General features: G+C 41.9%; 1 protein-coding gene across 5 annotated transcripts in view; it reads right to left on the bottom strand.

Moving 5' to 3' along the window:
• ssh1a (slingshot protein phosphatase 1a) overlaps positions 1-13463 on the bottom strand; it is a 55787-nt gene that overhangs the window by 15341 nt on the left and 26983 nt on the right. For 3 of the 5 annotated variants that reach the window (XM_029678235.2, XM_029678234.2, XM_065026678.1), the window contains exon 3: positions 1542-1642. In XM_029678235.2, coding sequence (XP_029534095.1) covers positions 1542-1642 — 101 coding nt within the window. Of the gene's footprint in view, positions 1-1541; positions 1643-9705; positions 10392-13463 lie in introns of those variants that run through there. The other 2 variants (XM_029678236.2, XM_029678238.2) reach the window with 2 other exon arrangements.

Consider the following 13463-nt stretch of genomic DNA (forward strand, 5'->3'; position numbering starts at 1 on the left):
CAACAATGGTTGTTTCTCAGACCGAAAAAACTGCACAGTGTGGATCAGAAATCAGTCAGCTCACAACCTGAGGGCACCGCTAAGTATTCTAACTACAATACGGCACAATGTTCACTAGCGGGCTGCAGGCCAATACATTGCCCAAAGTCCAAGCTTGGGAGATTATCCTACTTGAAAACATTCTGTCCCATAGCAAAGAACCCAGAAAAAACCTGGCCTATTAATTTTCCACAGGCAGTACTTCCTCTATAAGAAACACATGACTGCATCCTCCAGTAACTCCCAACCAACACAAACACTTAATGCGGGCTCGCAGCCAATCCTGAGTGTCCTGAAGTTCTGTCAATTCACTTGGTGACGCAAACCATTCCAAATTCCTATTGAATTCACTTAAACAAGGAAAACAACAATGAGAATCAAGTCAACCTTGAAAACAGTAAGTAAAGGGGAGAAAAACATCCATGGTTCTCAGTGATATTGAGAGTGCATGCTAAGCTCTCCCTAGCAGCTGCAGGATCTTGTCTTTAACCAATTAAAACCTCTGCCTCAGAATCACACCTGAAATATCATCCATCACATAATACTGGTGGCTAAACACAAGGCCCTATATATGGTATACCATATGGATTTCATGACGTTGAAGCTTTGAATAGACTCTCAGATACATGATTCCAACATCGATAACTGCCAGATGACAAACCCTCAGTGTCCTGTTTCAATTGATATGGAACACAAGTAGACCTACTACTGAACACTACCAGCATCCACATAACCTATTGTAGACCTACTACTGCTGAACACTACCAGCATCCACATAACCTATCGTATGCCTACTACTGAACACTACAAGCATCCACATAACCTATTGTAGTCATACTACTGAACACTACCAGAATCCATATAACCTATTGTAGGCCTACTACTGAACACTACCAGCATCCACATAACCTATTGTAGTCATACTACTGAACACTACCAGCATCCACATAACCTATTGTTGTCATACTACTGAACACTACCAGAATCCATATAACCTATTGTAGGCCTACTACTGAACACTACTAGCATCCACATAACCTATTGTTGTCATACTACTGAACACTACCAGCATCCACATAACCTATTGTCGTCATACTACTGAACACTACCAGAATCCATATAACCTATCGTGTGCCTACTACTGAACACTACCAGCATCCACATAACCTATTGTTGTCATACTACTGAACACTACCAGAATCCATATAACCTATTGTAGGCCTACTTCACCACTAATCTGCCTAAGCTACACATGACTGGAACATGCTAATAAAATCAGCCAGACACCTCTACTCAAGTGCACTCAAGTTTTCCAGAACAGGTCGAAAGTAGAGACCATTCAGACTACACAACAAAGTACCAGACAAAACAACCACAACAACACTGTCTGTAAGATAGACAGAGTAATGTCAAAAATTCAAAGTCTGAGTCTTGGGACAATTTAGCCACTTTGCATGGCAGCCCATGTGGTCCTGTCCTGTGGAAGGGTGGTAGGTACTCACCTGCATGTTTGTGGTGGGGATGTGCTTTCTGGCCCTGAGGACTGCTGCCCTGCTGCAGGAAGAGGGCAGCACCCTTCACCATGAAGAAGCTCTCGCTCAGGCTAGAAAAACAACAGATGGAGAGAGCCGTTAGAAACTGGATCATGCAACAATGTGGGCAGACTGAGCCATATGGTCACTCAACAGTTCAACACTGATATGCGAGTCAAACTGTTCCAGTTCTATAACATAATCCTTACACCTTCTAGAGCGCCATGTTACAGAGAAAGTGAAGATAAGTCATACGTGGGACCAGACAGACAAGAAAAGTGTTTAATATAGGGCTTCAGGTCAGGAGGTCCAGACAAGCACCCAGTATTTCAGCCACTAAACCCAATTGTAAAAGTTCAGCATTAAGCCAAGTTTAACCTCTTCACTTTTTAAGGCGAGGGGGCAATATCCTGAATTCCAGATGACTGATGTTCCCAAAGTAAACTGCCTGTTACTCAGGCCCAGAAGCTAGGTTATGCATATAATTGGTAGCATTGCATAGAACACTATAAACTAAAAATGTTAAAAAATAATGTCTGTGAGAATAACAGAACTGATATGGCAGGCGAAAACCCGAGGAGAATCCACACAGATTTTTTAAAATTGTTTTTAGGTCACAGGCCATTTCAGTGCAAGCCTATGAGATATTCAAAATAATTCCTCCCAGATTGCAGTTCTTATGGCTTCCACTAGATGTCAACAGTCTTTAGAAAGGGTTTCAGGCGAATTATTTGAAAAACGAACAAGTAGTTGTAGTTTTTCCAAGGAGTCCCTCATTAGAAAAGTAGCCTTGTTGCGCGAGTGAATGAGGTGCGCGCTCTTCGTTATTTATCTTCCCTATTGAACATACTATTCTCCGTATTAAATTGTATCGTTATTTTAGATATTAGAGTACCTGAGGATTAACTGAGGATTGACTTGTTTGGATGAACTTTACCGGTAACTTTTTGGATTAGTTTGTATGCATGTTGAACGAGTTGATTAATGAAATCAATGGCGCCAACTAAAAGGACTTTTTTGGATATAAAGAGGGACTTTATCGAACAAAACAACCATTCATTGTGTAGCTGGGACCCTTGGGATTGCAAACAGAGGAAATTCTTCAAAAGGGAAGTGATTTATTTCATCGCTATTTGGGATTTTGTGACGCCTGTGCTGGTTTGAAAAAGTATTTTGATTTGGGGTGCTGTCCTCAGATAATCGCATGGTATGCTTTCGCTGTAAAGCCTTTTTGGAAATCTGACAACGCAGTTGGATTAACAAGAAGTTAAGCTTTTAAACGATGTAAAAAAACGTGTATTTTTTATGTTTAATATTACGATTTTTGTATTTTGTGCTCTGCAATTTCACCGGATATTGTCGTAGTGGAACGCTAGCGGGACACCGACCCCAAAGAGGTTTTAAGAGGAAGCCGGAGCCTCAACTTACAGCAGCTATGAATCAAGCTTTGATCCTGAATGCTTATCTGGCCTTTCCCCTGGCCTGCATAAGCTGCTGCATCCTGATGGGATCTGTCAGGTCTCTGCCGGCCCAGACAAATGCAAAACAGACTGAATAATTAGCTGCAGTAGTTTGTAATGCATTCCTCTGAGCTACACACGGCATTTACAAGTCTCACCTGTCTAGGATATTATGTCCACATTGAGTTCCTGTGCATTCTGCAGGTGACATAACTAATATGGCAAGGTGAAGCTGAAGCTGTTTTCTATGCTTGTGCCAATTATTCTCTTTCACTGTGCTTACAGAATAAGTCTCTCTCCGGGCTCGTAAATCCACCTGACAGGAGGGTGGAACATATATCCCGATGTACCCTGTATGTGCAGTCTAGCAAACAGGCACGTCATTGGAAAGTACAGGCGTGATGAGAGTGACAGGAACAAAAACAAACCGGAAAACTAGACAACACCAGAGCCTATGGAATAGGCACATGTTAAATGTCTACCGATATATTAGTATTTCAGGTAAGACAATAACGTCCTCCGAGCAACCGATGGCAAAAGTCTGACTTAAAACTAAACATTCAGAAATCACATATTTCAGCCCAGTAAGGGTCAAGAACCATCCCAGAGTCATTCCACCACCCCCCTCCCTGATTGTCTGTCCCTGACTGGACTTCCTGTTTCCAGGCTAGGAGGAGGAGACCTTGCCCAAGCATATGATAAGGCCGAAACAGGCTCTGCTTTGTGCCACCCAACCCCACCACAGAGACAGCGTTCCACAGTGACGGGCACATAGGAGTGGCCAGCCGCTGATCACAAGCGCTTTTGTTTCACTTTGGCTTCTCTCCTACCCATTGGGTCGTTCCACCTCAAAATGCACAAGAAAGAGGGTTGACACCCATCATCACAGATTGTTCTGAAATCATTTTGGTTGTTAGAAACAGATAGCATTCCTGCAACATTTTGTTGAAATATATTAGATCTGAGGAATTAAATGTAATTGATTGCACCCATATAGGCCATTTTAATGTATAGGATTCATATAATATTAAATAAATATAGTACCTAACATCCGATTTGGACCAAACTTTTATTGAACAATGAGTTAGACATGACAATTCCAACACATGGTCACGAATCACCCACACCCCATGCCAATTCCACCCTAACAACGAGTATATAGTATCAGTTCTCTATGTCTGACAAGTAGTACGGAGCAGCTGCGGCTCAGAGTATAATTTCTTCATCCTATGTAATGTATTCCCAGTGAATTTAGGAGTGTTTTTTTCCCCCCTGTTCAGAGAAATTAGTCAGACGTTGATAGGTTTATGTCCCATCCTAACGGGAAGAAAAAAAAGAAAGAAAAAGAAAAACCACTGGGAATACATTACATAGGATGAAGAAACAAAACTCAGAGTTGCAGCTCCATACTACTTATTAGACATGGAAAACTGAAACTATATACTTGTTCTTGTGGTAGGATTAGCGTGGGGGTATGGGGGGGTCCGTGTGTGGCTTTTGGCCATTTCTTTGGATTCCTCATGTCTTACTCATTGTTCTAAAAAATGTTTGGTCCAAATAGGATGTTAGGAACTACATTTATTGAATATTATATTCATTTGATCAATTAAAATGGACAATTTGGATGCAACAAATTAGCTTAGTTTCTCAGAGATCAAACTATATTTCAACAAAATAATGTTGCAGGAATTCTAATCTTATCCGTTTCTACAGAAAATATACCTGAGATGGTGGGTGTCATGGCTTGCTGAAATGATCCTGTTTTGAGATGTATTAGGCTATGGAGGCGCTCCTGTCAGGGAATGATGAATATGAGGTAGAGCTGCAGCTAGCTAAATCTATAGGAGATGGAGCACCTCCTTCAAACTTTAGGACTCTCTGTATGTGCTAGAGAATCCTCAAACACTTTTATACCTCAACCATCTAGCCTATCACTTGGAGCCTTCTTCAGCATAACCTGTGATATCTCGGCAGGATATCATTCTATTAACCCTATAGCATTGTAAAACTACAGTATTTCGCTCTTACTAAAAAACTAAATTATAGTAATTCTCCTATTCTCTATTAGATAGTACACATACATTGTATTCGGAAAGTATCGAGAACCCTTGACTTTTTCCACATTTTGTTACATTTACATACAGCCTTATTCTAAAATGAAGGGAAAAATGACTCAATTTACACACAATACCCCATAATGACAATCTATATCTATAAAGCAGGTGGAGTTGATAGTTTATGGTTGTGATCAGGGTGATTCCAATATTGTTTGTTTAAATCTATCAAAAGTAAATAACTTTACTGACCGTGAGTGGTCTTGCACGAGTTGTAATGAGGACATGAGTAAGGGGTCCTTATGGTATAACTGACTCTGCTTAAAAGAAAATGGTCTCGTTTTGAAATGACTATATGGCTGATTTTAGTGAGACTAAGAACTTCTATTTAATCACTTTGATTCATTTTATTTTGGCAGAGGTCAGCCATCAGAGGACATAAGTAACAGTACAGTGCAGTCGTAAAGTATTCAGACCCCTGGACTTTTCCCACATTTAGTTACGTTATAGCCTTATTCTAAAATGGATTCAATTGTTTTTTTCCCTCAATCTGCACACAATACCCCATAATGGCAATGCAAAAAAAGGTTAAGAATTATTTGCAAATGTACTCAATATAAAAACTGAAATAAACATTTACATAAGTATTCAGACCCTTTACTCAGAACTTTGTTGACGTACCTTTGGCAGCGAGTACAGCCTCGAGTCTTCTTGGGTATGACGCTACAAGCTTGGCACACCTGTATTTGGGGAATTTCTCCCATTGTTCTCTGCAGATCCTCTCAAGCTCTGTCAGGTCGGATGAGGAGCGTCACTGCACAGGTTTTTTCATGTCTCTCCAGAGATGTTCAATCTGGTTCAAGTCAGGGCTCTGGCTGGGCAACTCAATGACATTCAGAGACTTGTCTTGAAGCCACTCCTGCATTGTCTTGGCTGTGTGCTTAGGGTTGTTGTCCAGTTGGAAGGTAAATCCAGTCTGAGGTCCTGAGTGCTATGGGGCAGGTTTTCATCAAGGATCTCTCTGTACTTTGCTCCGTTCATCTTTCCCTTGATCCTGACTAGACTCCCAGTCCATACTGCTGAAAAACATCCCCACAGCATGATTCTGCCATCACCTTGCTACACCGTAGGGATGGTGCCAGGTTTCATTCAGTCGTGACGCTTGGCATTCAGACCAAAGAGTTCAATCTTGGTTTCATCAGACCAGATAATCTTGTTTCTCATAGTCCGAGTCCTTTAGGTGACTTTTGGCATACTCCAAGCGGGTTGTCATGTGCCTTTTACTGAGAAGTGGCTTCCGTCTGTCCACTCTACCATAAAGGCCTGATTGGTGGTGCTGCAGAGATTGTTATCCTTCTGGAAGGTTCTCCCATCTCCACAGAAGAACTCTAGAGCTACTCTGTTCGTGACCATCGGGTTCTTGGTCACCTCTCTGACCATCTTCCATTTAAGATTGTGTTTCACTTGGTTCTTGTGGACCTTCAACGCTGCAGAAATGTTTTGGTACCCTTCATCAGATCTGTGCCTCGACACAATCCTGTCTCGGAGCCCTACGGACAATTCCTTCGGCCTCATGGCTTGGTTTTTTCTCTGACATGCACTGTCAACTGTGGGACCTTATATAGACAGGTATGTTCCTTTCCAAATCATGTCTTTACCACAGGTGGACTCCAAGTTATTGAAACTTCAAGGATGATCAATGGAAACAGGATGCACCGGAGCTCAATTTTGAGTCTCATAGCAAAGTCTATGTAGTTCTGTCCTTGAGCTGTTCTTGTCTATTGATGTTCTGTATTATGTTTCATGTTTGGTGTGGACCCAGGAAGAGTAGCTGCTGCTTTTGCAACAGCTAATGGGGATCCTAATAAAATACCAAATAGTCTGAATAATTATGTAAATAAGGTTTTGGTTTCTATTTTTAATACATTTTCAAAATAAAGTCTAGAAACCTGTTTTCGCTTTGTCATTATGGGGTATTGTGTGTAGATTGATTAGGAAAACATGTTAATTTGATCCATTTTAGAATAAGGCTGTAACATAACAAAATGTGGGAAAAGGGGTCTGAATACTTTCCAAATGCTGTACACTACTGTATGATCGATTGAAATAGGCTGCACGCATAAAACACAGTGAGAAACCACAGTGAGAAACCAGAGGATGTGTTGAGCGTGAATCTTTCTCTCCTGTCATGTAAATTACCAGCCCTACGTCCACCACCATAAACCACACTCAGACAGTCTAGCGGCACCCTGCTATCAGCTTCTCCACTAAAACCAGGGCTAAAAATATATCTGTTATCACAGCAAACAAAGACAGTGACAAAGAGACTTGCCAAATAGCCTCAATGATCCCTTGGAGTACCTATTCTTCTAGGATAGGAAAGACAGGCTTTGATTCTGAATGAGCAGAATTCATACAATCTCAAATGTATGACTACTATTAGTATCAGGCTTGTAATGTGCATGAACTTGATCGGACCCGTGTTAATTTAGGCTACTATTTTTTTTGAGTGCTCTCACATTTAGTCAATTTTTGTCATTTGAATAATGATTGTCTAGTTATTGTCAAAATTACTAAAACAGTGGGACATTTTAGTCAATTCACATTTGTATTGCCTCATTAACTTATAAACATAAAATCTTCCATGTGCACAAAACATACATAGCCTTGTCCTACCAACATTTTTCTGCATAACATCCTATTCTCTTCCCAACAGCAGAAATATGAAAGATAAAATAATAATATTACATTATATAAGAATTATCTGCCTAGTTAAATAAAACATGTAAATGTAAATTCCAAATTCAGCATACATAGATAGATACATTACATACAAAACAGACAGACAAGTGCAGAGAGAGCGAGAGAACAATCACAAGATGGTGCCACAAAGTAGGCTATTGGCAAAGTAGTATGGGTTGCACACCTCCATCACACAGTCCAGTCATTGCCACTGTTTTGAACGTTCCACAGTCGCCAGAGCCACATTGATGTCCAAAAGTAGAATGGGGGCTTATGACTGTTTCGCACAATGATGTAGTCGAGTCACTAAACCTCGAGTCCCATGTCTCCTGTGTTCAAGTCCAAGTCACCAATGGTCAAGTCACAAGTCCCTATGGCTTAAGTCTGAGTCCCAGTGCTCGAGTCCTGGTCCATGTGTTCAAGTCTAAGTCACTGGGTTCACATCAACTTTTTTTTAAAGAAAGAAAGAAAAAAAGAAGTTATTTAAAGCGTAGTGGCAAGAGGAATTTAGTCAATAAATTGTCTTCTATCCCTTTTCCCTTCTTTCTGTGCCACCAAATGTTTGCATATAGGCTACTGGTAATGTTACCATGGCCACGTTGAGATGAAAAATTCTCAAACATTGCAGATAGAAATTCCATGAATAGGGCAGACTTTTATTCCTTGTTCTACATTACATATTTCTATCTGAACGTTCCAAAACATTGCGTTGTGTTGAATGTGCCTCAAGTTGTAAAGCTATAGCTAGCAAATGATGCAACATGACTGAAAAAGGTGTAGCCTAAACAAATGATTAACGGTCCAGTCCACAAGTAGCCTTGTTTTAGAACGGCCCGCGATATGCTTTATGAATTTAAAATGCACCACGCCATTGTACGATAGAAATAAATAACGTAGCACCGGTATGGGTCATGTCTTTTTAACGGAATCAAACTTTTTTTTTCTGAGGAAAAGATGGAAATGTATCTACAGGACCTGTATATGAAATGCAGTGGAAAAAGTAGGAGGGTTGATCGAGACTAGAAATTCAAAAAGACTACTTTTCTATAGCCTACTCAGGGGAGAGAAAAAAACAGCAAGACTTTTACTATCAAACTTAATGCCGTTTTTTACTTCGTAAAGCAGCTTGTGTAGGACCTAGAAGGTTGGTGGTGTCTGATTAGCTAAAGTGATGCAAGAGTGTCAACTGCACGGTGTGTATAATCGGAGCCGGAGCAGAACCTGTCTACCTACACTCATCACTTGCTCCCTACAGCTCACCAGTTGATGTAGGCTGTGTTTTCCGGGTGTGACGCATCCTTCCCACTGCTGAACGGAACTGCGCATCTGTGCTGCTAATATTAATTGTGCTCGTCACTGAAAAACTCTCAATCTCTCCAAAAATTCTTGTCCAGTCCACTTAGTCAGATTTAAGCCACAGAGATCATTTTGGCTCATCTTAGTCAATTGAAATGAAATAGCACTTCGGTTTAGTTCGTTTTTTTTCTAGGTCAATTTAGTCAGTTACAGTCTCGTCAATTGCCACTGAAAAATAGGTGTTTGATGAATATTTTACTCAATTTCTGTTAACGAAATTAACACTGGATCGGACACATGATTACTCTTCTGTTGAGCTATGGAAATGTCAAGCCAGTAGCTAGGCTAGGACATTTTACACAGAAAAAGTTTGCAGGTATTGTTCCAAAAAGGACATAGTACACAATAACATTCCAGTAGCCCTCCTATTGCATTTGTACACCACTGAGTATTATCTGTCATACACATCCTCCCATTCTACACAACTGAGCAGCACTGGGCACACTACTGTCTAAGAACCACACATGTTAAATTAGGAAACTAACAGCATTTCTATTCTTGTAGATCACACACTCCATTTACCTATGAGAGAACTTTGCAGCACTCTACTAAACTCACATGCGGCATATCTCGGTCTGGGTCAGCACGGCGTTCTCCACAAAATAGGGCAGCATCTCCAGTGCAGCCTCCTGAGAGGACTCCAACACCAGATGCATTCTGTTGACCAGCCAGAGAGAAATCTAGCCTCTTCCCTGACCAGTCTACAGCCCTCTTCTTTCGATCCAAGAGTCGGAGTAAAGAAATGTAAAGAGAGAGATCTTCAGGTCCTGACCCAATCCCTGGGTGACAGACTGACAGTTACTTAGCCCGGTCTTATCTGTGTGATGTAGGTAGGCGGCTGCCTTCTGCTGCGCTGTAGTGGCACACCTCCTTCCCTCTCCATTTATCTATAGCCTACTTTTCCCCCAGTCCCTCTGTGTTTGAGTAAAGCAGTGAAGAAAAGCAAAGTCCGAGTGCTCCTGCCTGAGAGGACTTGCTGCAGCGCAGTGTCCAACCGCAGCTTGAGGCAGAGGGCTGTGTCCTACCTCCCCTCCCCCAGGGACTCACACACAATTCAACCTCCTCCCCCTCTCTCACGCACAAACTCACAGACACTGTATAGCCGGAAGTGTTACGAATCCAGAGGATTTCAGATGCTGGACCTTCTTTTCTCAGCATGAGTTCTTCCCCAGCATGAAATCATTTTCCATCCAGAATCAATTGTAAGAAGTCAACCAAACAATGTATATGTCCTAGTTCTCAGCTGCAGAGCAACAACAGGTTTCCACTTCAGCAGGGGAAAATAAGGTCCTAATCAGGATCTTATACTGCTGTCCAACAGAAAACTGCTCTCCAAGTCTTCAGAGAATGGCTTTCTTTCTTCCCTTCTCTGGGACCAGCAAAGCTACTTGTTCAATTTCAAAAGACAAAAGGAAACAGAGGGACTTCGGCCAACAATTCAGAATGGATGTCTTGATCTCCTTAGCTAGCAGGGGCCAGAGGCTGCATGCCACCCAACAAGTCAACTGACTCCCAGGCAGCGCTGCCAGGGAGCTCCTCACATGGGCCAAGCATGGACAGGGAGGGCAGTGAGCCTGGCACATAGCTCTGCCCAAATCTCATTAACCTCAGGGGAGGGACCAGCCCATCTCTCTCATTTAAGACTGGCCACTGCTGCCTGTCCCTCACTTCCACTTCCATCTGTCCCACACAGACCAGTGTTACTGTCAGTCACTCCACACTCGTGTCACATATGGTAATGTGTGTGTCTGGGGCGGGTTAGGAAGGGAGAACATTAGAAAGAGTAGGTATTAGGTCCATGTTATTGTGTGAAGTAGACTCAAGTCATGACTGTCCACGTGAATCCAAATAGATCAGCAAAGTACAGTGGGGAGAACAAGTATTTGATACACTGCCGATTTTGCAGGTTTTCCTACTTACAAAGCATGTAGAGGTCTGTAATTTCTATCATAGGTACACTTTGAGAGACGGAATCTAAAACAAAAATCCAGAAAATCACATTGTATGAAGTGTACCTATGATAAAAATTACAGACCTCTACATGCTTTGTAAGTAGGAAAACCTGCAAAATCGGCAGTGTATCAAATACTTGTTCTCCCCACTGTATATGATTACTGTAAGTGAAAGTAGTTTCTAAATGTACCAATGTTAAATGTCTCTGTCCCTCTCCTCCACCCCGCCATCTCTTTTGTAACAAGCAGTCATGTTGTGTCATTCCGCTAGGGACCTGTTTTTAACGTATTAAGTGTGTATGTTTACTGTGTTAGCATTTGATTAGCTAGAAAATAAATAATTAAACCAATGTGTGGTATTGAAGGCTTGAGTTTTTGCAGATGCAATGAGGTTGACTGTTCAGAAAGATGACATGATACAAGTTTATGATTAATAAGTTAACTGTTTATAGATGTGAAAGGTAAAGACCTTTGAGTTTAACTCTTTAAAAGAACAGCTCGTGGTGCCCCAGATCATAATGATTTAATTCTTACACGATTAATTTAAATTGGGTAACAATTAAACAGTTAGGTAATTAGATAAATAATAGTCTTCAGATTTATGTTAAGTCACTCCTATTTTCTCTAACACACACACGTCATTCAACTAATTTGAGAGGATTTGCTGACATAGAACTCCTGCCTTTGTCTAGGACACAGATAACACCATCTCCTTGTCAACAGAAAGAGCTCTGTGATACCTAAACAACAGGCTACTAGCAAGTCAACTGAGCTCTAGGTGGAAAACTCCTTCTAAACTATATGTGATCAATATTGCCAGGAACAGTGGATTAACCTAGTGAGGTCAGCTTTGGTAGCAGAGGGAGGCCTAGTCCATGTGACTGGGCATTAACAGAATTACTCTTGCAGCCAGATAGATCACTTGGACCGGTCTGAACCAAGCACAGCCTGCCAGTAATCTTATCCTCTGAATCACCAGGTGTTTGCATGGTGTAATGGATTACTCTGAAGGGGACTCTCCACACAGAGACTCTCCAGAGGGGGAGTCGCTACGCGGGTTATTCATGGGCCCAGGGCTTTCTGCACCCACCAGCACAATGGAAGAAAAGCCTCTTCTCAGGGCTGGCTAGCTATTGCATAAGGTTGGAGTTTGAGGAAGTTCACAGACGCTTTGGATGGACTCAAAAGAGACCTACATTGCCTTGCAAAAGTATTCATCCCCCTTGGCGTTTTATCCTATTTTGTTGCATTACAACCTGCAATTTATATGGATTTTTATTTGGATTTCATGTAATGGATATACACAAAATAGTCCAAATTGGTGAAGTGAAAAAATTAACTTGTTAAAAAAAGAAGAATTTAAAAACGGAAATGTGGTGTGTGCATATGTATTCACCCGCTTTGCTATGAAGCCCCTAAATAAGATCTGGTGCAACCAATTACCTTGAGAAGTCACATAATTAGTTAAATAAAGTCCACCTGTGTGCAATCTAAGTGTCACATGATCTCAGTATATACACTGCTCAAAAAAATAAAGGGAAACAACACAATGTAACTCCAAGTCAATCACACTTCTGTGAAAGCAAACTGTCCACTTAGGAAGCAACAACAATTGACAATAAATTTCACAGGCTGTTGTGCAAATGGAATAGACAACAGGTGGAAATTATAGACAATTAGCAAGACACCCCCAATAAAGGAGTGGTTCTGCAGGTGGTGACCACAGACCACTTCTCAGTTCCTATGCTTCCTGGCTGATGTTTTGGTCACTTTTGAATGCTGGCGTTGCTTTCACTCTAGTGGTAGCATGAGAAGGAGTCTACAACCCACACAAGTGGCTCAGGTAGTGCAGCTCATCCAGGATGGCACATCAATGCGAGCTGTGGCAAGAAGGTTTGCTGTGTCTGTCAGCATAGTGTCCAGAGCATGGAGGCGCTACCAGGAGACAGGCCAGTACATCAGGAGACGTGGAGGAGGCCGTAGGAGGGCAACAACCCAGCAGCAGGACCGCTACCTCCGCCTTTGTGCATGGAGGAGCAGGAGGAGCACTGCCAGCACCCTGCAAAATGACCTCCAGCAGGCCACAAATGTGCATGTGTCTGCTCAAACAGTCAGAAACAGACTCCATGAGGGTGGTATGAGGGCCCCGCCGTCCACAGGTGGGGGTTGTGCTTACAGCCCAACACTGTGCAGGACGTTTGGCATTTGCCAGAGAACACCAAGATTGGCAAATTCGCCACTGGCGCCCTGTGCTCTTCACAGATGAAAGCAGGTTCACACCTGCTTGACTGCCATTAGGTACCGAGATGAGATCCTCAGACCCTTTGT

Source organism: Oncorhynchus nerka, linkage group LG13 (genome assembly GCF_034236695.1).
Source record: "Oncorhynchus nerka isolate Pitt River linkage group LG13, Oner_Uvic_2.0, whole genome shotgun sequence".
NCBI classification, from domain to species: Eukaryota; Metazoa; Chordata; class Actinopteri; order Salmoniformes; family Salmonidae; genus Oncorhynchus; species Oncorhynchus nerka.